The sequence below is a fragment of the Triplophysa rosa genome, linkage group LG24 (genome assembly GCF_024868665.1).
Source record: "Triplophysa rosa linkage group LG24, Trosa_1v2, whole genome shotgun sequence".
NCBI classification, from domain to species: Eukaryota; Metazoa; Chordata; class Actinopteri; order Cypriniformes; family Nemacheilidae; genus Triplophysa; species Triplophysa rosa.
In genome coordinates, this window is record NC_079913.1 from 2,154,728 (window position 1) to 2,181,648 (window position 26,921).

The window sequence follows — 26,921 nt, forward strand, 5'->3', positions numbered from 1 at the left end:
TTCTAAATACCATATCAACAAAGAGATATGTAGTGAAACATAACATAATATGAAGTGTATTTTAAAGGTTTGTAATTCCTGAAAATAACAATGCAATTCCCAATGGTTATCATTGCAAATACTGAACAATCTGATAACATCCCATCAATAGAACCCAACACATTACCAGTAGAGAAACACAGATCCCGTTAAAACCAACAGGCTGCAAGTCCCATTGTAGACATTAAATCCATTTGAATTTCTTAAATAGTTTCTATTGTTTTTCCAGCAGGGTGCGTGCAGTCAAAGATAAGTTTCGTGTTATTGGTGACAGAAACATGCGCATGAATCGAAAGTGAAAGTAAATGTAACAGTTTCGTTGCATGTTTGTAATCTTCACAGATCGCTGCCAAGTTACATAGTGACAGGAGCATTGTAACAGACTTGACTCGGGCTGTTTTATATATATATAAATTGATCGGTTTCTATTGCACACAGCTAAATCTAATGGTGTTTCTACTGAAAAAAGAACACTGAAGATTTTGTCTGTGGATGGGGCTGTCCTGGATTAAAATGGCATCGTATTATTATATGCGCTGTAACTATTCATTGGACTATCACAGAGTTTATGGTAGGTCAAATGATTCTTTATAATGCTTACGCCTATACAGGTTGTACATATATTGTCTAGATATGCTACAATATACGATATTATACAATAAACATTGTTGCAAATAATAAAATGATCTGTTTTTTTTCTGAAGTGAGAGGCCTTTCCAACTATGGCCTGACCTGCTGTATTAATGCTTTGCTTCAGTCTTTCTCCGCCACCCCAGAACTGCTGGAATTACTGAACAAGTAAAACTTCATTATTGTTCTTTCTCTATGAATAACACAACACAGCACAATTGTAAACTGTAATAGGATCAGAATAGGATACTAAATAGTTTAACAAGATGGTCCAGCCTTGTTTTTTTAAGATATCATCCACCAGAAGAGGCTGAGCTGAATAATGTGCCCATGCAGTTGAAGAATGCTCTGTGTGCTATGAAAGACACAAACCATCATTCTCCACACAGAGACTTCCTTGACTGTCTCCACCGTCACTCCATACACCGTATGCATCTGACACGTAATTCAGCCTCTTTGACATGTTAAAGCATTACATACATTCATACATAGATGTGATTATTATGCACTAATTGTAATGCTTCCTCTTCTGTGTGTTTTTAATTGTCCTGTAGGATTTACTGAACATGATGCAGATGAAATATTCCACAGTATACTCAATCTCACCCAGAAACAGATGACTGATAAAGACTTGGTGGGTTTCATTAGTGTTAAAGCACACATTGCAATACATACAATTCTTTAAACAGCATATACATATTTGCTTTGACAGGCTGAGGAAATCCGGAAACTCTATGAGATAAAGGTGGAGACGCAAGTGATGTGTAAAGAATGCTCACACATTCAAAAAACGCCCAATTCTCTATACAGCCTCCCTTTGGCGATTCGTGAGGGGTACAACACCCTGGTAAGCATGTCATTAATGAAGTGTGTTCCAAAAAAATGTTCCAGTCATTATGTATCAATGTAGAGCAATGACTATTTGCTTGCTTATGACGTCAATGACTTTAAAACACACACACATCGAACACATCCTACATCAAAATGACCTCATTAATATAACTTTTTATGTTGTTCAGGAGAGCTGTGTCCAGTCCTTTGCCCAGCAGCAAACTCTGAGGTGTGGTGAGGAGTGTTACTGTGACAGGTGCATGATGAAAAGGCCCTTCACTCATGTGTGTGCTTTACTTTTTTATATCGCTGTTGTAAATTGAATTTTTATTCATTTTAACTTGGCAATAAGGTAAATTCAAGTCATTTTGAGCACATGCTCAACGCAAGTGTTTTAGACATTTACCTTATTTTAACCCTATAATTGTTTGGATATGTTACTGTTGTTTATTTTTTTCCATGCAGCAACTGAAACTTGTGTCGCTGCCTTCAGTGCTGTGTATCCACCTCAAGAGATTCAGAAATGATGGAATTACCAGGAAACTCCACAACAGAGTCACCTTCCTTGAAACACTAAATATGAACATTTGTAATGATGGACAATCAGAAAATGTACTTTTAGTCTCTCTCTCTATATATATATATCATGTTACAGAACTTTATCAGTCATAGCATCATAACTATAAGGCTAGACTTGTTTTATGTGTATACTTTACTTTTTCTTCAGGCTAAAGGGTATTACAGTCTCTATGCGGTCATAGTGCATATAGGAACTGCCTTATGTGGTCATTACACTGCTTACATCCGGCCCACTCAGGATCAGAATTGGTGCTATGCTGATGACAGCACTGTTCGACAAGTAAGACCAATTTTATTTTGAAAAACACAAGGATGATCATTTAATTCAAGATAGAAATACAAAAAACGTTTTGTTTTATTTATGTATTCATTTGTATAGGCCACCTGGAAAGAAGTGCAGGACACGTATGAAGGGTACATTTAACGACAGTGAAACTTTGTTTACTTTTTCATCTTGGCACTATAAACACTATAATAACACTATATATAGCTGCACTCAGTGACTTTGATTGGAGGTTGCTGGGTGGGTGTTTGTAGGGAGTGGGGGGGCTTGTTGGTTGTGGTTTGGGGCGTTTCATTTGTTGGGACTGTGTGGGTCTGGTCTGGTTTGGTCTTGTTTTGTGGTCGATGTCGGACAACAGAGGAATAAAGTTAATTATGCCATTACTACTTTTCCCTGGTTGTTCCTCTGTTGTCTGTTGTTGATCTCGGAATGGGACCGGGTTGGACCTGCACGGTTTCGGCGGGTGGGGCTTCCTGGGTCGCGGCTGGTGGGCTCTCCCTGTTCTTCGTGGACGTTGCTCGGTGGCTTTGGTCGGGGTCACTGAGTGCATCTATGACACATCAGAGGAGATCTGGCCCTCCCGGCTGAGCCTGGTTTCTCCCGAGGTTTTTTTTTCTCCATTTTTTCATCATTGAAGTTTGGGTTCCCCGCCACAGCAGTGCAGTGTTGGCTTGCTCACCGGGAGACTGCATTTATTTATTCATTTATTTATTAGATATTATTTATTAGAATGATCTTGCTTGGTCTATAAACACCATGCACTGTGCTGTGTTTTACCTTTCTGTGTTTTTCTTATTTGCTCCTGTAAAGCTGCTTTGGAACAATGCACATTGTGAAAAGCGCTATATAAATAAAATTGAATTGAATTATAAAGAGAAGAATACCTTTTAAATACATACTATATTTAAATATATAATATATTCTAATTATATTAGGTAGGCTCTTGTAGGTTTTAATTTTAACCTTTTTTATTTTAATTTTGTTTTAGAAGAAAGACGGCCTACTTGCTTCTGTACAGAAAGATGAGCGAGAGTGCATCTGGATAACTGAGAGAAACTCGGCAGGCTTCAGTTCACATGATATAACTCATAATATGGTTAAATGCATAGAATATTTCAATAATAGGACCAAAGTTATTAATATATAATAATATGTAAAATGTATAGTTATGTTTTCTGTATTTAAAGGGAGGTTTCATATAGGAATCTATTACAATACTGGGGTAAATGATTTAATATGGCCTATGTATTGTATATTTATTCAGGGTGATCATATAAAACGTAGTTTTGAATTACATTAGAGCTTTGCATCATTTTTGGATATATTTTAATAAAAAGAATCAATGTTTTGAAACATGTTGCCTTTGATCTGAAATTACACATATTTTATTCGCGTGGAAACAGTGCACACACTGCCTAATGTGAAGTTTCAAGTTTGAAAATCTATTAAGCAGATTGACTTTTATTTTGAAAAACCTCCGTACCATGGCATTTCCCCCGCCATGTCTTGAGCGAGCGCTTCTGTTATGAACTTGGCTTGTAACGTTAGGTGAGCAATGACATTGCTGTAATAGAGTACATGTTTATTAAAGAAAGATTTGAAGATTGTGTTTTATCTTTAGCAAGCATAATTTTGTCAATTTATGACCGTATGAATTTACAAGAATTGTAACGTGATGTTTTGTTTGGGGCCTGGATTCATCTCAGGATCAGGAGAAATACTGTAAAATGACCAATCCACTGAGAGGAGAGGTGATCAGATTGTACAAGAATGTAAGGATTATCTTTTGTCAGTTTCATATGCTTTCTTTTATCTTACAATATTCCTATATGTCGATATTTCAATAATTATCCAGTGGCAATTCACGTAACCCTTTATTAGATACAACACTGCATGAGAGCAAGGCAAGTTTATTTATATTTCATGCGCAGAGGTCATTCAGAGTGCTCTACATAAAATGATTAACTAAAAAGAGCAAAGAGAAACATAACAAGGACAGTAAAAATCAAAGAGATTTACAAGTGAACTCACTAACAAGACTAATATGATTAATATCTATTGCTTGACTAATTTATTTTCTCCTACTCTTCCAAAGCTTCTGTATCTTGGCCGGGACTATCCAAAAGGCTCAACATACTTCAGGGAGCGTCTTAAAGCGGCTTTCATGAAGAACAAAGATGTCACGGATCCTGTGAAAATTAAAAATCTGGTCGACCGTGGAGAGTTTGTGATCAAAGAACTTGAGGCGATGTATTACCTCAGGAAATACAGAACACTGAAGAAACGCTATTATGAACCGGAGCACTGATCTCTCATGAGATTCTCTGTTGCATGTGCCAGAATGAAATATGTGCTACTTCAAAATAGTTTTCAGTGGTTGTACATATTTATATGTCTGTATTTAATGTGATGTATAACATATTACAAGTTAACAACATGATTATTTTCACTACCACTGATTTAAGAGACAGTTTCTTATGTTCATGTATATATTTTTGGAGTCTGAGCAGATAACTCTACATCACAGAAAACAAGGTTGGTTTTTCCAAACGTTTTTTCCAGCTCCTGTGCCAGATCCAGCTTTCCTGAACTGCCTGTAATCTGTGAGTCCAAACAATAGACAGTTATGGGATTAGCGTGTGTTATGTCTATTTATATACGTACTGTATATGTGCATTAAAAGTGTATATTCACCTTTTCTTTGAGTGCATTGTAGGCTTTGTAACAGGTGAGATCCTCTTTTGATAGCGTAAGCCCTGGTTGCAGTTTTAGCTGTCTGCCTCCTTGGACACAAGATATGCCATCAGCTTTACAGAACAAAGAAGGCAGTATGCAGGGTGCGTCACGTGCCAGAAACAGGTGGATGTATCGTACCTGTGAATACGCTGACGATAAGACCCACGATGATGACGGCCAAAGTACCCATTGGGCAAAAGTAGAGGTATGACAGAGAGTACCAGTTATCAGCCAGCCACGGCCTGTTGAGAAAATCAACGCTTGCTTGTTACTTATGGACTTACTGTATATTTTGCAGTTGAATTAATTTAAGTGCGAACCTGTCTAGGTTTTCCTCTTTCTGTACAAAATCATCTTTGGTTCTTTCTGTAGGCCCTATAGTCCAGTTTAAGCCATCTACCGGTAATGTAAGGTTACAGCCATGTGTTGAGAGATCCAAAGGTCTGTTGTTTTCTGGAAGCGGGTGGTATATCTGTGCTCCGATGCACACCCACAGAGACAGAGCGAGCCCACACAGCAGCCCGGCCAGTCCTCCCTGTAACGCCAACTAGACCTTTACACTTTCTATTACAAGAAATCACAGTTTTCTATTACAGTAACTGTGCTGACCTTTGAGTTGGCACAGGGAAACAGGACAGCCAAAGAAAAAAGGCCCAGGAGAGGTCCGCCAATCACTCCGACGATACTAATGGCAGCCTGTTAGGAGACGAACACACGTGTCTGAATTTCACTTTCGAAAGCCAATTTTTATTCATGCCCATTTGTGTTTTTAACACACCTGTAGCATCCCTCCCATCAAAGATGCAAGTCCAGCCATTCCAATGCACACAACACCGTAAAACAAGCCTGCGATGGAGAAGACGGTCAGATGGGTTCTTTAAAAATGCTATTTAGCCTGAAACGCAAAGATTGACTCACTCATTCCCTTTGAAGCCCATGAGAGCTGTTTATCTGACAGACTGAGGTACGGTCGCATCAGATCGGTGATAGTTACTGCAGCCAGAGCGTTTACACTGGAGGAGACTGTACTGTAGTAAAACACAAAATAATATGACATTAAATGTTTTTACAGCACTACTGTGATAAATGTGGAATAAAAGGATCTCGTACTGTGTTCTGCGCTAGAAGGAAAGTCAAATGGGTTTGGAATGACATGATGGTGTGTTAGTACTGTTTCTTTAGTACAGGACAAACCTTAAAGTGCCACTGTACGCTGACGCCACAAACAGTCCGGGCACACCAGGGTATTTCTTCAAGATGTTCAACACCAGGTACGGCATTAGCTTATTCCATATTAAGGAGAGATGCAGACAGTGAATGTGGTTTAACTTACATTGTCATGACCTTTTTAAAATCCTAATATCTTGTAAGGACTAGTTCACCTATAAATAAAAATTCTGTCCTCATTTATTCATCCTCATGTCATTCAAAACTCTTTCTTCTGCAGAACACAAAAGAAGATATTTTGAGATATGTCTTCGTGCCATACAATGGAAGTCAATGAGAACCAATGTGGCTTAGTTAGTAATATTCCTTGAAATATCTTATTTTGTGTTCTGCAGAAGAAAGTCATACAGGAATTACTTATAAATTATTTTTAAGGTGAACTATCTCTTTATTTTAGTCAAATTTCATAACGTTGTACCTGGTCTTGTGCAGACACCATACCGGCGGTCCATGGATCACAATTTTTATAAACGGAGTATAAACACAAGCCACTGAATACTGCACATAATGTAATAGCCAAAAGCGACACTAAATTAATGTATAAGGCCCTGCATACACAAAACAGAAAAAAATAAGAATGTTACATATTGCACTCCCTCTATTTGAGTCTTGTGCTTTGTGTGATACTCACATCCGGGCGTGAAACAGTGACTTGCACGATATGTATCTTTGCACCTGAGCTTGGTTGATCCCATAGACGCTGGTCCAGAGGAATGTTCCTCCCACCACGATGGTCCAGAATGTGTGTCTTCTCAGTGGGTTGGGATCAAAGCTGGGATCAAAGGTGGACAAAGCGTGAGTGATGGCAGGTTTAAATAATGCTTCATGCTTATATGGACAGTCAACTCACTCCCATAGGTTAAGCCGGCCACCCTGGGTGGAGTCACTGATGATCGTGGAGACTCCGCCCTGCAGCAGCACTGATTGGACGATGACGGCCAAGAGACCAGCCAGCATGATGCCCACCTGGAACACATCCGTCCACACCACTGCCTTAAGGCCACCCTGTCAGGTTAGAGGAACTTATTACATAGATTCCATCAAGAACACAATAGACATGACATGAAGCATAGTGTCAAAGTCATGTTAACATTAATTTGACCAAACAACTAAATATGTCTCGCATATACAGATCTAGCAATATTTAAAGTGAAAATTCACCCAAAAGGAGAATTTTGTCATCATTTACTCATCCTTTTGTCATTTCAAACTTGTATCACTTTCATTCTTCGGCAGAACACAAAAGAAGATATTTTGAAGAAAGTTGGTAATCAAACAGCACTAGCCCCCATTCACTTCTATTGTATGGACACAAAACCAATGCAAGTGAATGGGGGCAGTTTACAACATTCTTTAAAATATCTTCTTTTGTGTTCTGCGGAAGAGAGAAAGTCTCCTTTCTTATATGAAATGACAAGAGGGTGAGTAAATGATGACAGAATAAGCAGATGTCACTTTTTTAAGTGTCCAAATGGACCATGAATTGAAACGTACTGTATGTGCCTATTATCGTTTTGTTTATGATTTGTTGCTTGTTTTTTGTGAACTTACTAATGTACAGTAGAGGGTACAGATGACTCCAGTTGATATAACAGCGCCCCAAAGATCTACACCTGTGACTGTGGATTATCGAGAACACTTGTGAGACCACGCACTTAACATGCACTTAACAAGTCATGAATGCCAGACAAATCTACAGTTACGACATGATAAACTTACACATTGCATAATATTTGTGTGAAGTGTAAAAACTTCAAATGTACCTTGATTTAAAGCCAAAGCCGGAGCTTAAATGACCAAACCTGTGTAAAGTACCTGAGAGAAGAAAGACATTACATTAAATTCACAGTATGCCTTAAGACAACTGTACTTATAACCGTAAAAGAACTTACTGTCTGTATTATAAACAGGACTGTTCCGATGAGACGAATTACTTTATTGTAACGCATCTCCAGGTACTGCAAATAAATAACAAAACAATACAGCAACTTCTAAATCAATTCTCTTATAAATACCTGACTGAGTGATTGTAACTTTTTAAATATTTTCTGTCTTTAATATGTTAAACCTTTGTATTCAGATTCTGGTCTGTCTGATTCGCAGTTTAGAGAATCTACTATTTTAGTTAAGTTCCGGACAAAAAATAAAGAAATAGATGTGTTGCCATCTCACCTCATAGGTGCTGGTTATGCCCAGTCTGTAGAAGATAGGGAGAAAAATCTCAGAGCTCACAACCACCATCAGAACGTAAGCAAAGCAGATGAGTATGAAGATGGCGCCATACTGGTACACCTCCACTGGTGTCCCAAGCACTGTGATAGCTGACATGAAGCTGGCTGTCAGAGACAGGGCCACGGGTACTGCTGTCATACTCCGTCCGCCCACCAGAAAGTCTGCGGAGCTTCTCTGACCGCCCCCGGTGAAGGCGAAATACAGCCCGATGCCTGCAGAGATGACCAGCATCAACGTAAAGACCACATAGTCCCACGCACTGAAGGATGTTGAGGAAGGTGTACTTGTCATCCTGGTGTACTTCAGAATAGGACCTGTTGATTTAACAGTTGCAGGTGGGTTAGAAAAATGTTTTGGAGACCCTCATTTACTCCATGAAATCCAATGGCTCAGTTCTAGTCATGTGTATAGATCACAGATAGAGAGACATCTGTTCTGGAGACCTTCTTTGCAGTGTGGGCAGTCGGAGACGCTCTGGACAGGTAACTCATTTCTCTTTCAGTTCAAGGGCTGTTATTGCTTTCTGAGCCACATACCTGGCACCAGCCCATCCATGTCAAGTTATTATGGAGTGCAGCCATTTTATGAGCAAAACTGTTCAGCAACTGTTGCATGTTTAGTAAAAAAGAAAATATATAATGTATTAAAGAAAATGAAGGGTAACAAATATGTTGATCTTTAACATTAGTTAAAGTATTTATTTTCCGTACTATGGCAGTAAATGGGGGATGAGATCTGTTTGGATACTGACATTCTTCCAAATATCTTTCTCTGTGTTCAGCAAAACAAATAAATTTATACAGGTTTGGAAAAACCTGAGGGTGAGTAAATGATGGCAGAATTTTCATTTTTGGGTGAACTGTCCCTTTAAGATGAATAAATCCTGCATAAGTATCATTCATTGTTAGTTTATTATTTTAACTAATGTAGTTTACTAATGTGATCAAATGGAACCTTATTTTTTACCAGGTTGTTAAAATACTATACAACATATACACGTCTAATAATGTAACATCATAAAAGGAAATTATTTTATTTGAATTTATTTTGAAACATCGACTTTTCTTTTGAAAAACGTTAAAAGTCAGCGCTTTGCCCGTGATGCGTCATTCAAGATGGCGGCCTCCTAATACGGCATGTGTATCAACAACTTCAACACAGCCATTCACTACTAATTTTGCTAGTTACTAGTTTTTGAATTGAGTTTTTTGGTAGTCTTATAATTCAACACAATGAAGCTGAAAACCAAGCCCGCGTCTCATAAGTCTGAAAATACTTTCCGAGTAAGTTTAGTGGAATATATAGCACGTGCTGGAGACCACTGGATATGCTGTCGAAATGTGCACTGTTTTATTTCTCACAAATTACACAGTTACACGTTTACTTTTGAGGCGGCACTTGCTGTAGTGTCACAATTACACACAAACAAAGTTATTTCTGAATTATGTGGCAAAATGATGTGCATTTTTTAACCGAGATTTTTTTAGTTCTGTATGTAAAGTGTCTAATAAACCTCGATCTTGTTTCAGTATCTCACGTTTTCCGAAAGACTCGCAAATGTTAACATAGATGTCATCCATCGCATTGATCGAACGGGAAGCTACGCAGAGGTATGTTGCTTTCAAATCACTTTCTGCTGACATTGTCCAAGAAATGACTTGTAATTTTCTAACGACTTGCTCATTTTCTCTCTCAGGAGGTGGAAACCTATTTCTTTGTGGCTCTATTGAAATGGAAAGACTTGAATTTGACAGAACACTTCAGTAAGTGGCTTAGCTTGGTGGTGGCATGTCAGATTTAATTTGATCGGCGTTGATGTTCATATCACTTGCATGAGCATTAATCCAGGATGTGCTTTACAGCAACCTTTCAGCGAGAGGTGTCGAGCAAGAGTCAATCCTTCAACATGCTAGTGTTTCACCAAGATGCCATCGTGTAGAGTCTTAAGACGCATCTTTCTGTGAAGAACGGCATGGCTTATCATCCTCTATTGGAGTAAGGGCAGGTTTAATTAATACATGCATTTATCAAGAGACATCAAGAAGGCTTCTTGGATTTTTTCAGCAATTATAAAAGTAAATTCTTCTTTCTTTTAGTCTTGTAGTTCAGCTTGCCCGGGACCTCCAGATGGACTTTTACCCCCACTTCTCTGATTTCTTCATCATCATCACATCTTTGTTAGACAAACAGGACACTGAGGTGTTGGAAGGGGCTTTCACCTGTCTGTCGTACCTCTACAAATACCTCTGGAGGATGATGGTAAAGGATATGGACAAGATTTACAGGTGAGAAAACTGTCCAAAAGGTTAAAATGGGCAAAATCAAAAATACCAAAATGATGATGTGATCGCGTACATGCTTTATATGTATTTTTTGTTTTTAAATCAGTCTTTACAGTAAACTTTTGGCTCACAAGAAGGATCATATCCGTAACTTTGCTGCTGAGAGCTTTTCTTTTTTGATGAGAAAAGTGAGTCTTCACCATTCCTTCTCATTTTGAAAGTAAGTTAGAAGTCAGTAGGCTAAATGTGACCGTCTCTTCGTCCACAGGTTGTAGACTATGATGCTCTGTTCACACTCATGTTCTCCAACCTGTCTGAGCATCCTCAGAAGGCCAAAGGAGTAGGTCAGCTGATCTTTGAAATGTGTCGCGGAGTCCGCAACATGTTCCACTCCTGTGCCGCTACAGTAAGATCATCGTCCCAGAAAGCCAAGACCACTAACATTTACTCTGTCAGAGGAAATAAACGACACATTTCCTTTCAGGCTCTTCCAGTGGTGCTGAAGAAACTTGGACCAGCCGTGGACACGCAGGATGTCGATGTCTCTTTAGACTCCGTTAAAGAAGCTCTGGATCAAATGGTGGAGTCTTCAGCCAACTATGTTGATCGAGAACATCTACTGCCGCTTTGGGATTCTTTACACGTGAGGAAATGTGTTCTTACCTTCTTCAAAATAACAGCAACTCGAGTGACTTGCGTTTATGATCCAGTTCTTAATGTGCTGTGTTTATTGTCTTTGCTTGTGGCACGTCGACTCGCTGTTTGCAGAGCTCTCTGAAAGAAGTTCTCGAAAAGCTAGAAGCGAGCAATGCCAACCAGGCTAATGAACAAATGGAGAGGCTTTTGTATATCTACCACACCCTGGTGGAGCATCGCCAAGGAGCGAAAATCACAAATCCTCAGTCGGTCTGTGAGGTGAGTTTGTGTGCCTTGTTTCTTAAAAGGTTCGAAATCATATTATATATTGTATCACATTTGTATATAACACATATTTTTTGTCATGTATAGACGATTCTTCATCTAGTTCAGGCTTCCGGACTCTCATACTCCTCGTGCAGACTGTTATTGCAGGTGGTCACTTCTTTTCTTATGGGGGAGAATCTGTCATTACCCGCTAGCAGTATCCAGGAACTAGTAAAAAAGGTATGTTTAGTCTTAACCTGCACAGATGTTTGGGTGTCCATCTGATATCCTGTTCTCCCGTTGATCTCATTTCCTCCCAGGTCTTCAACAGCGGAATGGACAGAGACCTCATTTTATCGTTTTCCGAAGAAATGTTTGACATGAAACAGTTTGAGCAGGTATGATTGTGTTGATAAAGCGTCTTTAAGATGACCTTCTGTCTGTTTTAATGTAACTCTGATGGATCTACTTTATGTATGTTCCTGTAGTTGTTCTTGCCCAGTTTGCTTGTGTATCTTGAGCGAATCTTCTGCACCGAAGACTCTGTGAACAAGCAGCTGGTTCTGGAATTGTTGGCCAGACTGATTCTGTCCAAAGCTCCGCCCCCCACAGACGGCTCCATGGCTTTTGAGAAGTACCCATTGGTCTTTACTGGGCAGCACCTCAGGTATGAGCTCGGCTAAAGTGCTGAGAGCTTATAAAGAGTTTGCTTGTAAAAACAGATAAATCGGTTTTCAAAAATGTTCATAAATCATGTTTTTATATTGCCTTCCAAGTAATATGAATCAAACTGCAGTTGTGTTGTTTTTATGAAGTAATAGTAACTCAAAAAAAAATACAGCTAACCAACACAATAAAAAACACGATTTTTGATTTTTTTATTAAGCCTGTTTTTGCAAATGAACTCTATACACAAATATTAATGTAAGTGACAAATGTTAATTCTGTTTTAGGTCAACTGGACCTGAAAGAGACCAGCTCGTGTCTGTTCCCCAGCTGATTATGTCTTTCATAGACGTCCCTGTGGACCAACCGATTTCTGATCTTTCTCTTCCTTGGGCTGCGTTGGTGTTGCTTCCACATGTCAGGTAAAATACTTTATTTACCCAGAATCCCTTGGGTGTCAAGTGCAATATTCTTGCATATGTAATATTTAATTTGACTTAAAAATATAGTTATATGGTCTTGACATGCACATTATTGACTCGGTATAATTTAGAGTATTAATTTTGTTTGGTGTATTCTGATTTGAAAGATTGAAACCTTTAGAAAGCAATCGTTTTAGATTTTATTGTGATGTAAATTGTATATTAACCCTTTTAAAAACCATTCTGCTGATTTTTCCAGAAATGAATCTAAGTCTGGCTCAGCAATTGTGTTTTGTCTAATAACATACTAAATTCGTTTTAGTCTCAGTTCTTTTTAGTATATGTTTCAGGCCAAGAGCAGTAGTTGAGTATTTGTGATATGATACCAAGATGTTGTTTTGCAGACCTTTAGAAGCAGCGAGTGTTATAGCGGCAGTGACCACTCTGCTGAACAGATTACTGGATGAAGTGTGCAGTGAAACCCTGAGCAGAGGTCGGTGAAGTGTGCGTGTAATACAAATGTCAACTTTGTAAGGTGTATTGAGATCCTAACCCCATATTTCTGTCTCTTCAGCTGGTCTGTTTGTAGCCCGACAGGCCCTTAGCACCCTGCTGAGTTTCAAAGAGACGGCAGTGGTGTTATCATTACTCCCAGTAGAGCTGGTCAGAGGCATCATAGAGTACGTGTCTCAATAAAACACATTTATCTGCGTCAAAACATTCTTCTTCGATAATAAGGTTTATTTTGCGTTTGTGCATATTACAGAAAATTCCCCACGGATCTTTCGGCGCTGTTGTTGGGAGATCTGTACTACACCAGACTTTCCCTCAACGGTTGCTCCTCGCAGCTTTCCCATGATTCCCTGCTGGATTTATACCATGTACTACATTCCAATTTTTCCTCCAACATGTCTAAGGTAAAGAGTAACCCTGTGTTATCACTTCTCTGTGAGCAGTTTTGCATTTACAAATTCTAATCATTCTCTGTTCTCCGTAGATTCGTCTGCTGACTTTGCGAATCATGTCAAACTTTGAGGCCGATCTCCCAGCGCAGGTAACGTTTTTTGTTCAACATTGCTGTAAACAGACATCCACAGGTGTGTTAATAAATAAATCTTTGTATGTTTTTTTCAGGGAGAGGACCGCTCAACCGTGCAGACGGTGTTTTCCATCTGTCTGCAGGCAGAGCTGGTTCCCGCCACCGTTCAGGACTACAGAGAAAAGCTGCTACATCTTCGTAAACTCCGTCATGATCTGGTTCAGTCCTGTCTGCCTCGCGGACCTTTCTATGAGGTGGCAAGCTAAACCTTTAATAAATGCTGTTAACCGGTGTGTGAATGACTTGAAAAGTGTTGTCTTAATGGTTTTATTGTTTGTTTTACAGGCTCCTCTCCGTTATCTTATTGCAATGCTGTTTGTTAATTTCCAACCTTTGTGGGATCCTGTTATTGATCTGCTGGTGTAAGTGCAACACTGATGCTTTACAGTTTTTTGTCTCTCTTTCTCCCCATTATTTTGTCTTGAATTGTGATTTAATGTTTTTTTATTGGTCCAGGTCACATGCTAAAGAAATGGACAATAAGTCGTTCTGGAAGGTGTACTATGAACATCTAGAGATGGTCGCTGGTTTAGCTGGTGAGTTTGTTTTAAAATAAGACCCCCAGTTTCTTTTGCTCATACGTAATGTTATATGCTTTTTAAATGAACACATGATCCCATGCTATCCGATTCTCAGAGGAAGAGCTGCATTTGGATGAGGAAGACGATGATGGAAATAATCAAGCCGCAGTGCGGATAAGAGGCCCGGGAATGGACGTGATTGAAAGCGGTGATGTTGGAGTTCTGTTTCTAGATCAGCTGGACAAGACATCAGATCCCAGCGAGCGAACGGACTTCACAAACTTCCGCAATCTGTTGTGGCGAACCATGGCCCAGGTTCCGGACAGAGTGGAGCCACGCAGCCGAGAGCTCAGCCCGTTACTGCTGCGCTTCATCAGGTGCGTGGAACGGGCCTGTCTGACCAACGTTGAACTTTACACTCAAGCGAACGAAGTTCCCTATAAAAACCTCTTGTTTGCGGTTTGTGTTTACGGCAGTAATGAGTTCTACCCGGCCGACCTGCTAGTGGCTCCCACCCAAAACTTTTTGAAGAGGAGCAGCTCTTCATCGGAACAGGAGATGGCTGAGGATGATGATGCTGACATGGAGGATGAAGAAAATGACGATTCCAAACACTCCAAGAGGAAAGTGCCAAGAAGAGCAGCCGCCAAGTAAGAGAAAATCTGATCCTCTAACAACTCTCTTATTCATCTACTGACCTACTTAAAAAAAGCACAAATAAAAAAACAAAGTTAAGATAAATATTATATAAAAAATGATTTCATATAACAAAATAAAATCTATTTTATATATGTCTACAATATATGTAACAACAAACGAAAAAAGACTTTTTAATGAAGACGGCATTGTAATTTTAACAGGCAGCTCGTTGCTCACCTGAAGGTCTTCTCCAAATTCACCAACCCCAGATCTTTATATCTGGAGCCGAGCTTATACAAAATGTACACAGAGGTGAGTTTTTCCAGCTTCGCATCAGCGTTGCAGTGTGAACGTCTATGAAACTAATCTCATTTCTTGAAATTTACAGCTACTGTGTCATAAAGACCAACAAATGCAGAAGATAGCACTGGACTGCTTGATGACATACAAAGACCCAAACATTGTTCCATACAAGTAAGTGCCAGCATTCATTCTCAGCTCTCTGCTGGCTTTGCACATCATTTTCTTTTTCAGAAACGGTAATAACCTTGTTTATCAGGATGAGAGGGAGTAAGTAGGTCACTGTATGAACAGAAGGCTTTATATCCAGAGCTGATACTGATGGTATCTACAGTAAAGCTCTTGGTTTTCTTCTAACTGGTTCCGGATCGGTTGACTCAGGAAGTCTTTGTCTATTATGATATTCATTTCACATCTCTGAGTTGTTCACTTTTTATATTTGGTACCAGGGAAAATACCTGGAGGCATGTCTTGCTGACCTAATTTCCAGCTTTTTGTGAGGAAATGTTATAAGGAAGTAAAGAACGTCACGAACGTTTCCCAACCTTGTTTTTGTAATGCTTTCAAACGAACATTTCCCAAATTGAAACTTATTTTATAAATACTATTTGATGGCTTTAAGATACACGATGAGACCTTTTCTAAACATCGTCACAGCACTGATGTTCCTCATTAGTTTCATTTATATCCATAATGAATAATGAACGTATATTCTCATTATTTACAGAGAGAACCTGGAGAGGCTTTTGGACGACAAGTATTTCAAAGACGAGATCGTCCACTTTAACATCGCAGACGAGGGAGCAGTGGTGCAGACCTCACACCGACCTCAACTCATCCCCATGCTTATGAGGTGCGTTCACACACACGATACGTCTGCCAATCTTGCATCCTCTCCAAGAGTAAATGTGATGCTGAGTGGTTATTCTGCAGGATTTTGTACGGGCGGATGCGCACCAGGATTGGTAATAAGTTTCAGGGGAAGTCGGCCGCGACCTCACGCTCGTCCATAGTGCTGCGCTTCCTGGCGGGATGTCAGCCGGAGGAGATGGGCATGTTTATAGATCTTCTGCTGGAACCTGTTCGTCACCATGGCGAAGGTACCCCCTTTCATCCCTTTTTAATGCTGCCTTTAAAGGCGGGGTGTCCGATTTCCGAATTACGCTTGTTTAAACAAAGTCAGGCCGAGTACCAAAACAACCTTGTAGCCAATCAGCAGTAAGGTGCACAGGACGGACATTAGTCGAGCCGAGCGCTGGCGAAATAAATCGGACACCCCGCCTTCAAGTGATGATGAGAGCAGGTGAGGTAGGTGAACTGATAATGATGATGCAAACAAGGAGGCGGAGCTTAGAGACTCCAGATTGAGGAGCACATGGCACACAAACGTCAAAGAAAAACATGACACTAGAACAGAATCTGAAGTGTGTTAGAAGTATCCAGACATCGTCCTTCAAACACAAAACACAGAAAAACATTCATTCAAGACAGAACTGACGTCACATGGCCTGACAAGACACCCAAAATAAATGCCTGAAAGTTGTGAGGGTTTCTGTCACCCATTATCTGAAAACAAACTGGTTTGCCCTCTTTATCCATGACCAGGTATGTGTCTGGCGGCGGTGGAGCGGGCCGTAGCCGAGACGGACCCATCCGCCGCTCTGCCTGTGGGTCGGCTGCACAGCCTGCTCAACATCATCGACATCATCATCCATAAACTGGGTCACCTCATCCTCATCCACCTGGCCAAAGTTCTGCAGATTCTGCTCTGCATCACAGCCTCGGTCTCCTTCCTACTGGATCACAGGGAACAGGTGAAAAATGAAACATTTCTTATATGCTCAGTTGCAGTTTTTGGGTACTGACGTCCCGTGTTGCCGTAGCTGAAGTCCGGTTGCATCAGCCCTCTGAAGAACTTGCGTCGGCTGGGGATTCTGCGCATACAGGACTTCTTTGAAGGCTTTGAGTCTTACAGCTTCACTGCAGATGAGCTGGATGCTGCGTTTCAAGCGGTGGTTTGGCCTCAGGTTTGTGTGTGTGTGTGTTTGAGAGACAGAGAACATTTAACATCACACTAGAAAATATCAAACCTAAAGCATTACAAACTGTTTTAAACTTTTTAAGGCCGTTCTCACACCATCTCATTCAGATTGTTGTGCGTGTTTTGGTTATCAGGTGTGTCGTCTGCCGACTGAAAGCCCTTATGCACCAACACCCCTCCTGAAGCTCATCTATGTCTGGAGCCGAAATGCAAGGTGACTTCATCGTTGAAGAGCCAATTGCCTTTTAGGTTGCTAGCGAAACAATCATTTTATTAGGATTGATAATGCTAAATAGTATACTCCATATTTTCTTTCAGATTTTTTCCTTTACTTGCCAAGCAGAGGCCTGGCCACTCCGAGTGCGACGTTCTCCGTAACGTTTTCGCTCTGCTCTCCGTCAAAAACGTGTCTCCCAACACTGTGGCCGTGGTGATGGACATGGCCGAGAGTCTGCTGGTCACTCCGGACTTCGAACCCACCGAGAACGAGCCCGAGGTGATCGCGAACAACTGTGTGATCCCGGAGGCCGAGCAGAGCTCTGACAGCACAGGTACTGAGAGCCCATCCCGCGCAGTTTGTACCGGTGTTTGGTTTGTTTGACTCGATCCGTATCTCTCTCTCTTGTTTCTGTAGATTCTTTGACGGTGGGTTGCCGTCTGCTGCTCCCTCACGTTTCAGCGGTTCTTCAGTACCTCAGCGGAGTCGTGAGGAACTCTGAACGGCTCAAGAAGAAAAAGTTCAGAACTCAAGTGAGCAAAGAGCTCAACGTCCTTTCCAAGTACGTCCGTTTTTTGTCTGTGCGTTTTAACGGATGTAACTGTGTTGTTTATATGGTTTTGTTCGGTTTCAGGATCAGCAGGTTTGTGACTGATAAGCAACAGAGCTCAACGCTGATCAGTTTACTTCTGCCTTACCTTCACAAGCCAAACACTGCTCAGGTGTGTAAACTTGATTAAAATGACTGTAGTTTTTCTGTGCCCCAAACTCAACCCATAGTCTCTTATCAAATTATAAAATAAAATGGATTAAAATGAGTAAAAGTAAACTATTATTCCCACCATCGGTTCGGAATTTTCTTTTGTCACTTGTGTGGTTTTTAAATGTGCAATCTGTAACTTTTGCATCTTATTCACCGTTTTTGTTTTGTTTATTCTTAACCCAGACTTGTATAATATAAAATGTATAATTCATTATGAAATTATTAGTTGTAAATCTTATCGCATGAAATTCTTTTCCTTTAGGAAACAGTGTTGGACATTCTCGGTACGGTGCAGAACTTACTGCGGCAGTGCTCAGATCCCGGCGTGTTCCTCAAACCCCTCTGTAAACTTTGCTCCGTCATCCACGACAAAGTCCCGCGTCAGGCTCTGTGCGAGGTGTTCAAGGTCAGTTTCAACACATTCATACTTCAAACCGGTCACGTTCCTCTTTAAAACCTTCCTGATGGACCTCTGCTCTCCACACAGACCGTATCGGATCTGAATGGCGATCTTGCGTACATCAAAGACATCGTCATTGAGGTAAACGTTCATTAAAACGTTCAGAAAACAACATTTTCTTTCATCCAATCAGCTTTATACTGTATGTGACTGTATCTCTTCTCTTTGCCAGCTCAACGCGTTTGACAGTCGACATCTAGATGAGATTCACTTCGATGTTCGACTGGCGGCTTTCCAGAAGGCCAACAAGTACATTAAAGAGATGAGCACGCTGGATCTCAACTACCTAAACGCTGTCATGCACAACTGCTTTCACTCTATTGAGGTGATACAGACAGAAATCTCTTAGTTAATTTGTAAAATCACATAACGGGTTTTTTGGCCGTCTTTGGTACATGACCTGCATGGAATGCTCTTTTTTTCGTCACAGATCGGTGACATGTCTTTGGCCGACTGCGCCACCATGTGTCTGTCAGTGGTAATGACACAGCTCACCACAGTCGGGTGCCCAAAAGCAGAATACAGAGAGATTGTGCAGTGCACAATACTAGATGCGGTGCGCAAGGGTTTGAAGAGCAAGACTGAGGTACAAACGCACAAACTCTTTCTTATGTAGAAGATATTTTGAGAAATGTCTTGTGGTTTTGTGTCCATACAATGCAAGTCAATGGTGGCCAATGTTGTTTGGTTTCCAACGGTCATTTTTCGATCATGTTTGATCTCTTAAACTTCACCGTTTTTTATCAGAGTGTGAGAAACGATTACACTACAGTTCTGGCCAGTCTAATCTAGACCTTCCCGGACCGATCAGAGTTTTGTGACCTGGTGCAGCTGACGGATCACAACGATCCAGAGTCCGATTTCTTTGAGCATATGAAACACATCCAGGTAACATCTGGACGCTTGCTTTCGCCATCCCACAGTGTGGAGAATACCTGTAAACCGCTGTGACGTTGTTCACGTACGTTTCAGATGCACAGGAGGGGGCGAGCGCTCCGAAAGTTCGCCAAGCAGCTGACCGAGGGCACGGTTGTGATGTCTTCACGCACCATGCAGAATTACATCATGCCTTATGCCATGATCGCTCTGTTTGACGAAAAGCTGCTGAAGGTTTGTTTTTGTCAGTTTTTCCATCACTCCTGTTTTTATTGTCGGCTTTAAAACAATCAATTATTTTGTGTCCCAGTATGAGCCCATGACAACAGCCGCAGTGGAGCTGATTGGTGCCGTGTGCAAACGTCTGTCCTGGTCCCAGTATTTGTACTACGTCAAGCAATTCGTCCATATACTACAGATGGGATTAACGGAACAAAAACTGGCTGTCAGGTACACATAGTGCGATTGCCTGCCTTTGTCGACGATTCAATATTTATCTTTTAAAACCCCGCTGGATTCTTTGTTGTTGTAGCTTGCTGGTGACCGTTCTTGAGGCCTTCCATTTTGACCACCACACCCTCAGTAAAGAAGTCGACGCTGCCAAAAACAGAACGACAGGTTAGTTTGTCACCTTGAGACAGTCATCTTGTGCTTGTTCATCCACATGGTGATTAATCGTGGTTGTTTTGTATCAGAGCCTGTTGTTGTGGAGGAAGAGGCTAAAGATGAGGAGGCAGAAACCATGGAGATGGACGAAAGCGATTTTGAGGAAGCCATGGAAACCGATGATGCGGGAGCGGCTGCTTCCACGACAACGAATGCCATGGATACCGAAACTCAAGTGTCTGTCAAAGCAAAAGAGGGCAAAGAGAGTCAGGCGAAGAAAGCACCCCCTGTTGTCAGCAGCGGACTTCCACAGAGTCCGCAAGATCTGGAGGCGCTGATTTCCTCCATTCATCAGACGGTCACTCAGAGCATCCTGCCTAAACTTCATAAGTGCCTCATCGCGAAGGTCCGAGCTCCCTCATCCTCTTCAATATCTTCTGTTTTCATTATTAGACATTTTTAAGGAAACGTGATGGACACATATAGTTGTACAATAAAGCCAATCAGTCTCGCTCTGTTTCTGTGATACAATCTCACAGGAGCTCTGGAATCATTTGTGTGCCGTTGCGTGTGTTGCAGGTTAAACGTGATGACGAGCACAAGACGGTGAAGTCTAAAGAGGTGATGGATGAAGAAGTGGTCCGAGTTCCCATCGCCTTCGCTATGATTCAGCTCATGAGGTCTCTGCCGCAGGACGTCATGGAGGCCAACTTACCCGGGTGAGTGCACTTGTGTGCGCATGCTAGAGATATCAAGTGTATCAAAAACTCAGTCAAATACTTCGAGGAACAGTTCACCAAAAATAACAATTGTGTCTTCATTTACTCACCAAATCTGTTCAAAAGATATTTGGAAGATTGCTTGTAACTAAACAGTTCTGGTGCACTATTGACTACTATGGTAGGAAAAATTGCTTATTTTTGTTCTGTTGAACACAGAAGAGGATATTTTGAAGAACGTAGGAAAGCAAACCGTTCTGGAGCACTTTTGACAACCATTGTCATTTTTCCTACTATGGTAGTAAATATCTTTCTGTGTGTTCAACCATATTTATACCGATTTGGAACAACTTTAGGGTGAGTAAATGAAGGCTGAATTTTCATTTTTGGGTGAACTGTTCCTTTAATGTGTGTAATGTTTCATTTTTTGTTATATATCTGTTCAGTGTCCTGCTGAGGGTGTGCGTGCACCTGAAGAGCCGTTTCCAGGAGATCCGTGATGTTGCTCGAAGCACTTTGGTGAAGATCATAGAGACGCTGGGACATCAGTACCTTCATTATCTGCTCCGAGAGATGAAGAGTGTCCTAGTGAAGGGCTATCAGGTAACATTCATGTTTAAGCACACAAGAAGTGTATACTGTGCAGTATGTATTTTGTACAAAATGTTATTTGCTTTTCAGGTCCATGTGCTGACCTTCACCTTGTACCATTTACTCTCCATCCTGAGTCCGTCCTTGACCGGAGGAGATCTCGATCCGTGCATGGACATGCTCATCACGGTAAACCCTCGGTGTTGTTTTTCCTTAAACGAACAGTCGGGTGTTTGGATTTTTTGTGGGCTAACTCGCTCTTCCCTGAGCAGATCTTTAACAACGAGCTGTTTGGGGACGTTGCTGAGGAAAAGGACATCAAAGGAATCGTTTCCAAAGTGATGGAGGCCCGTCACAACAAGAGCTTCGACTCGTATGAGTTAATGGCACGGTTTTGCAGTCAAGAGCGCATCGTTCACCTCATCATACCCCTCAAGGAGGTAAACAACCGTTTGAGACCCGCCCCCATTGAAAGCTCACGAGATTAAAGGGATTTCTTTTCCATGTTTCAGATACTGGAGAACACAGTCAGTTTAAAGGTGTCCAAGCGAGTGCACGCCGTGTTCAAGAGAATCGTGGCTGGTCTTCTGCTGAATAAGAGCATGAGTCCTCAGTCCATCCTTCTGCTCAGCCACGGCCTCGTGAGCCAAAGTCTTCCGCTCATCACCAGCAAAAACAAGTACGGCACGATGCGTGCGTGGAAACGTCAGTGGCGTAATCGGCACGAGATCTGAGATTTTTAAACCGTTTCTTTTTCCAGGGAGAAGATCCTTCCGCCTCCAGACCCTCGACTGCCTCCGCCGAGCTGCTTGCTGCTGCCGCCCACCCCCAAGAGGGGCGGAGTCAGAGCCGCCATTAATAGCAAAACCAACACGCACATCCTGGTGGAAACGGGTCTTAGCGTAAGACAATCTAAACCTTTGTGTGCCATCTTTTACAGTTAATAGTGATGCGTTCACTTGGAAGAGATTATTGAAAGAGGAATTAGACATGAAGATGTAAAATGCATTTCAGAAATATATTTAGTGTTCAGTTTCTCTTCATGTTCTCACAGTTGCTCTACTGCAGTCTGAAGACGTCAAAGGTGAACTCGTCTGTGGTGTCGGTGAAGGAGATGTTGGATCCGTTCGTGTCTCTCCTTCTGGACTGTCTTAGCTCGATGCACGTAAAGGTCTGAAATACCTTCCTGTGTTGTCCTGCTCATCTGTCTCCGTGATTTCGTGAATACGTCAAAACTGTTTGATATTTACCCATGCACCGCAGGTCATTACAGAAGCCCTTCAGGCCTTCGTTTGGATCCTGAATTTTCCTCTGCCCGCCGTCGAGCAGAATTTCGATCAGCTGTCCAAACAGCTCTTCATTCTGCTGAAGGACTACGCCAAAGCAGGGGCCGCTCGCGGCGAGAACTTCGCACTGGTTCAAAACTGCTTTAAGGTACCTGCCTCACCCCTCAGAGACTCCTTTCACCAGTTCTCCATGTTCCCGATGTCAAGTTTTCTTTTCTTTTTTTGTAGGCTATAACAGTTTTGGTGAAGAGTGTGAAGCAGCGTATATCAGAAACACAGCTGCAGGTGCTTCTGGGATACGCAGAAGAGGACATTTATGATAACTCTCGACAGGCCACCGCATTTGGTCTCCTGCGGGTGAGTTGAACCCGATTTGCCTGCCTTGGTTTGTATGAAACCCTGTGTGTGTGTTTGGATAGATAGGACTAAATGAAGAGTTTGGTTCCAAAATGAGAATATTTCAAAAATCATGTTTTTTTATTATATTATCATGTTTTTATTGTGTTAGTTAGCTGTATTTTGGGAGTTATTATGGCTTAAATCAAAACAAACCAACTGCAGTTTGATTGATATTAATTGGAATGCACAATAATAAAACATGATTTTTTTAATTTATCATCTCATTTTAGCACCAAACTCTTCAAATATTGATCTTGTTGTGGACCATAATGTGCTTTAAATTTTCAAGATTAAATTATTTTGAATGACGCAAAAAGATTTTTTATTGAAGGGTCAAGAAGTGTAGGATCTCATGTTGGATACTTCATTTACTGTACATCATCATTGTCTAAAGTGTGTCTCTGTGCTGCAGGCGATTCTCTCCAGAAAACTGGTGGTGCCGGAAATGGAGGACGTGATGAAGAAGGTGGCCAAGCTCTCCATCAACGGGGCTAATGAACAGGTCCGCATGCGATGCAGACAGGTATGTGCTTATTTTTCTTAACCATCACTGTACTTACAGAAAAATACTATAGGCCGATATTGTTACGTCATACGTTTTGAGAGGCATATGCGTGAAAAAGTCTTTTGTTCTTACTGTAGATATACTTGAGGTACCTGATGGACTATCCACTGGGGAAGAAACTGAAGAATCATTTTGACTTTATAGTCGCTCAGCTCAGGTACGTTTTAAGCTAAGTATCTTTCTAATGTCAGTTGTTTATTTGTGTCAGTCAAATGAAAGAGTTTTTGTGCTCTTTGCAGTTATGAATATGATACCGGCAGGCAGTCTGCCCTTGAGATGCTGGCTTTCATTTTCCAGACATTCCCTCAGGTATCGTCTCACCTGTATGTGCATCATGTTGATTTGTTAAGGGGTTATCACATGGAAAATGAGAAAACAGTTTGGAAACTAAACCGCAAAAATGGGTAGCTCATAATGTTGATGTTGTGTAAATGTGCCGATAGTTCTGAATCTGACCCACAATTACACGTTGCTGCCTTTTTAGTATTTAACAACATATTCATTTTACACATGAAGAAATTAGCCAATAACAGGTCATTTACATATAAAAGTTTTTAAAAACTGTGTTTTTAAGGGTCGATGAAAGAATATAAAATGGTCACATGAAATTGTGGCTTTCAGGAAAAACAAAAAAGACATATTTAATATTTATAGCTTTTGAAGGCAGGTACCTTGTTCTATTTAACCAAACAAAACACAGAATCATTGTTTTGCATTTTCTGTAACATGTTCTGTTTTCTACTCATAGAATCTCTTGCTGGAGCACTGTGGTCTGTTCTTTGTGCCGTTGTCGCTGGTAATCCTGAACGACGATTCGGGGTCTTGTAAGAAAATGGCCACCCTGGCAGTCAAGTCACTGTTGAGAAAGTTGGATTTGCAGCATCAGAATTCCATGTTTACCTTGGTCAACAACTGGCTAACAGGCGAGAAGGTCAGTTGTGACTCTTGTTTGTCTTAGAAGTTTTGATGAGTTGAATGTCACAGCTTTCAGGATTTGTGTTTTGGGAATATTGTAGATGGCTCTACGGCGACTGGGAACTCAGATGTGTGGGCTGTTTGCAGAAGTGGAAGGAGACAAGTTCAACCGAAGACTTGAAGGCCTGATACCCCTGATAGAGAGAGAGATCCACACCTCCAACTTTGAGGATGTGAGCGTGGCTTCTGTGTATTGAAACGTTTCAGTTTTGTGAATGTTGTCTCGTTAAAATGACTTTGCTGTTTTGATCAGATTGAGGAAGAGGAGGACGAGAAGGCTGCGGACCGACTGTTGTTCTGTTACCTTACTCTTATCGTCAAACTCATCAAAGATTGCGGCTTTCTGGAGCTCCCGAAACCTGCAGACCTGCTCGAAAACACCTGGGGTGCGAATACTCAAAGGGCCATAAAAAACATACATTATGAACATGAGATAACCATATATTGTCTCTGTCCAGGTCATATTGATTCACATCTGCGGTACCCTCACTCTTGGGTTTGGCTGACAGCTTCACAGATCTTTGGTTTGCTGTTTGCTGCTCATAAACCGGAGGATCTGGTGACGCTGTGGAGCTCACAGGACACCACACAGAAAAACACGCAGCCTGTGGCCTCTGTTTTTCTCTTTAACAACTTGGATCAGAAGGCAAGAACCTCAAAACGTACACGTGCCGTTAAAACATGACAAAGATTGACTGAACTTCTCACTTTTTCAACCTTACGGTTTGCTTTAGATGAGAGAGCTGGCCTTATCTTTCTGTTACCAACTACAGTCAAATTTTCTAGATATTGCTTCCGGGGAGCAGGTAAGAAAACCAGACCAATCCAGGTCGAGGCATGACGACTAATGTCGGTTCACCAATCAAAACGCAAAGTCATTGTTTTGTATTTTTTCTCCAGGTGGTAAAGAACTTGCTCTACGTGGCCAAGGTGATCTACCTCATCTCACCAGATTCTGATACTGTAACCCAAACTGAGGAGCAAGAGGAGGTGAAAGGTATTGAAGAGGGTGACGCAGAGGAGAATAAAGATGATGATGAAGAGATGGATAAGGAGCATCAAGAAGTGCAAGAGCTTGAGGAGCAACAGAATGAGAACAGGCGTCCGACTCTCCTCTGGGTTATAAAGAAGCTTTCATTGTTGGCCAAAAGAGAAGCAGCTAACACACCTAAAGTGCCTTTGAAGGTTTGTATGTCTGTACACTTTTAATAGAGGCAAAGTTTATGGACTGATTGGAAATATCTTGCTCAGGGTTGTCTATAAGTTATGTTTTTGAGAGTTTCTCTGTTCCGTTTCTTTTTTCAGAGAACTTGTGTGTTTAAGTTTTTGGGAGCAATAGCTGTGGATCTCGGCAAGGATCGGCTCAGGCCTTATCTGACCACGATTATTGCTCCTCTCTACAGAGAGCTGGACAGCACATATGCAGACCAAGGTCAGATGCCACAATTTAAACCCTTAACGGACAAAACGAGGACATTGTGGCACCTCACCCAGAGATTGGAACGTTAGTATCGACTTGATTTTTATTTGCTTTCCTCAGATCCCACACTAAAAAACCTGGCTCAGGAATTGATTGAGTTGTTGAAGAAACTGGTTGGTCTGGAGCGTTTCTCATTGGCTTTTGCTGCCGTGCAGAAAGAGGCAACTCGGAGACGAGCTTCCCGCAAGAAACAAAAGGCCATGCAGGTACGAGCTGCTGAGTTTGCTAAAAACCTTGTCCTAATTACATTTTACAATACTATTAAATGTTTATCAAACTACTATTTTTTTTTAACCCTGGCAGGCTGTTGTCAAGCCCGACATTGCAGCCAAAAAGAAGATTAAGAAGCAACTGAAGAAAACTGAGACCAAAAAGAGGAAAATTCAAGCTGTGCGTTCAGGACATACAGCAAAGAAACCTAAAAGCAGCACGCTGAGGGACTTGGCCATAATGAAGTGAATTTCCTGCTGCTTGGTTAGAGGTAGTGAGAGACTGTTCTCTGTGGACTCAATCCAGATACCGTAACCCCACGTTGTCTGTATATGGATTTTTGC

At 41.2% G+C, this 26,921-nt stretch overlaps 4 protein-coding genes and 1 long non-coding RNA gene across 11 annotated transcripts; 4 read left to right on the top strand and 1 right to left on the bottom strand.

Annotated features, from left to right (window-relative positions):
• The first annotated feature begins 336 nt into the window (after positions 1–336).
• usp18 (ubiquitin specific peptidase 18) lies at positions 337–3,793 on the top strand. Of its 6 annotated transcripts, none has more exons than XM_057323742.1 (10): positions 337–610; positions 744–837; positions 945–1,111; positions 1,224–1,303; positions 1,382–1,516; positions 1,689–1,784; positions 1,966–2,112; positions 2,228–2,359; positions 2,459–2,493; positions 3,351–3,791. In XM_057323742.1, the coding sequence occupies exons 1-10, from the start codon at positions 532–534 to the stop codon at positions 3,406–3,408; spliced, it is 1,023 nt and encodes a 340-aa protein (XP_057179725.1). In that variant the 5' UTR covers positions 337–531; the 3' UTR covers positions 3,409–3,791. The 6 variants fall into 6 exon arrangements, with proteins under 6 accessions (XP_057179725.1, XP_057179726.1, XP_057179720.1 ...); XM_057323743.1 differs by having other exon boundaries at positions 960–1,096; positions 3,351–3,692; XM_057323737.1 differs by lacking the exon at positions 2,459–2,493 and having other exon boundaries at positions 3,351–3,793.
• Positions 3,794–3,821: 28 nt separating this feature from the next.
• On the top strand, positions 3,822–5,006 carry lyrm5a (LYR motif containing 5a). Of its 2 annotated transcripts, XM_057323745.1 has the most exons (3): positions 3,822–3,910; positions 4,069–4,134; positions 4,458–5,005. In XM_057323745.1, the coding sequence occupies exons 2-3, from the start codon at positions 4,090–4,092 to the stop codon at positions 4,668–4,670; spliced, it is 258 nt and encodes an 85-aa protein (XP_057179728.1). In that variant the 5' UTR covers positions 3,822–3,910; positions 4,069–4,089; the 3' UTR covers positions 4,671–5,005. The 2 variants fall into 2 exon arrangements, with proteins under 2 accessions (XP_057179728.1, XP_057179729.1); XM_057323746.1 differs by lacking the exon at positions 3,822–3,910 and having other exon boundaries at positions 3,917–4,134; positions 4,458–5,006.
• A 20-nt stretch (positions 5,007–5,026) lies between these two features.
• Positions 5,027–9,020, bottom strand: slc5a8 (solute carrier family 5 member 8). Its single transcript, XM_057323736.1, is given in 14 exon segments — positions 5,027–5,145; positions 5,237–5,340; positions 5,419–5,633; positions 5,708–5,794; positions 5,877–5,944; positions 6,017–6,126; positions 6,293–6,381; positions 6,744–6,873; positions 6,957–7,097; positions 7,176–7,330; positions 7,877–7,944; positions 8,089–8,140; positions 8,218–8,283; positions 8,498–9,020. Coding segments are annotated over 14 exon segments (1,743 nt in total). The 5' UTR covers positions 8,849–9,020; the 3' UTR covers positions 5,027–5,038.
• On the top strand, positions 7,075–8,603 carry LOC130547637 (uncharacterized). The gene is made up of 3 exons (XR_008961909.1): positions 7,075–7,337; positions 7,887–7,966; positions 8,505–8,603. It is a non-coding gene; the product is annotated as an uncharacterized LOC130547637 (long non-coding RNA).
• Positions 9,021–9,661: 641 nt separating the features above from the next.
• Positions 9,662–26,827, top strand: utp20 (UTP20 small subunit processome component). Its single transcript, XM_057323735.1, is given in 62 exon segments — positions 9,662–9,840; positions 10,087–10,167; positions 10,254–10,320; positions 10,420–10,552; positions 10,654–10,842; positions 10,946–11,027; positions 11,108–11,245; positions 11,324–11,482; positions 11,608–11,754; positions 11,848–11,982; positions 12,063–12,140; positions 12,231–12,409; positions 12,696–12,830; positions 13,235–13,323; positions 13,405–13,510; positions 13,597–13,747; positions 13,828–13,884; positions 13,965–14,123; positions 14,215–14,291; positions 14,386–14,465; positions 14,566–14,827; positions 14,927–15,100; positions 15,311–15,401; positions 15,478–15,563; positions 16,117–16,242; positions 16,323–16,489; positions 16,995–17,203; positions 17,273–17,416; positions 17,565–17,644; positions 17,749–17,981; positions 18,065–18,209; positions 18,282–18,369; positions 18,673–18,816; positions 18,898–18,951; positions 19,043–19,195; positions 19,301–19,456; positions 19,618–19,758; positions 19,843–19,980; positions 20,057–20,196; positions 20,279–20,364; positions 20,442–20,758; positions 20,932–21,071; positions 21,518–21,674; positions 21,753–21,851; positions 21,935–22,102; positions 22,175–22,341; positions 22,423–22,564; positions 22,717–22,833; positions 22,926–23,096; positions 23,177–23,305; positions 23,760–23,870; positions 23,990–24,069; positions 24,152–24,221; positions 24,661–24,843; positions 24,929–25,060; positions 25,141–25,273; positions 25,346–25,533; positions 25,622–25,693; positions 25,788–26,072; positions 26,193–26,319; positions 26,428–26,573; positions 26,671–26,827. Coding segments are annotated over 62 exon segments (8,400 nt in total). The 5' UTR covers positions 9,662–9,789; the 3' UTR covers position 26,827.
• The last annotated feature ends 94 nt before the right edge of the window (positions 26,828–26,921 follow it).

Excerpts from the sequence above, each read along its gene's own strand:
- usp18 (XM_057323737.1), top strand. The coding sequence starts at position 532 with ATGGGGCTGTCCTGGATTAAAATGGCATCGTATTATTATATGCGCTGT. Across the intron at positions 611-743 it reads GGACTATCACAGAGTTTATG|TGAGAGGCCTTTCCAACTAT; the intron begins GTAGGTCAAATG and ends TTTTTTCTGAAG. Across the intron at positions 1,304-1,381 it reads AGATGACTGATAAAGACTTG|GCTGAGGAAATCCGGAAACT; the intron begins GTGGGTTTCATT and ends TTGCTTTGACAG.
- lyrm5a (XM_057323745.1), top strand. The coding sequence starts at position 4,090 with ATGACCAATCCACTGAGAGGAGAGGTGATCAGATTGTACAAGAAT. Across the intron at positions 4,135-4,457 it reads TGATCAGATTGTACAAGAAT|CTTCTGTATCTTGGCCGGGA; the intron begins GTAAGGATTATC and ends ACTCTTCCAAAG.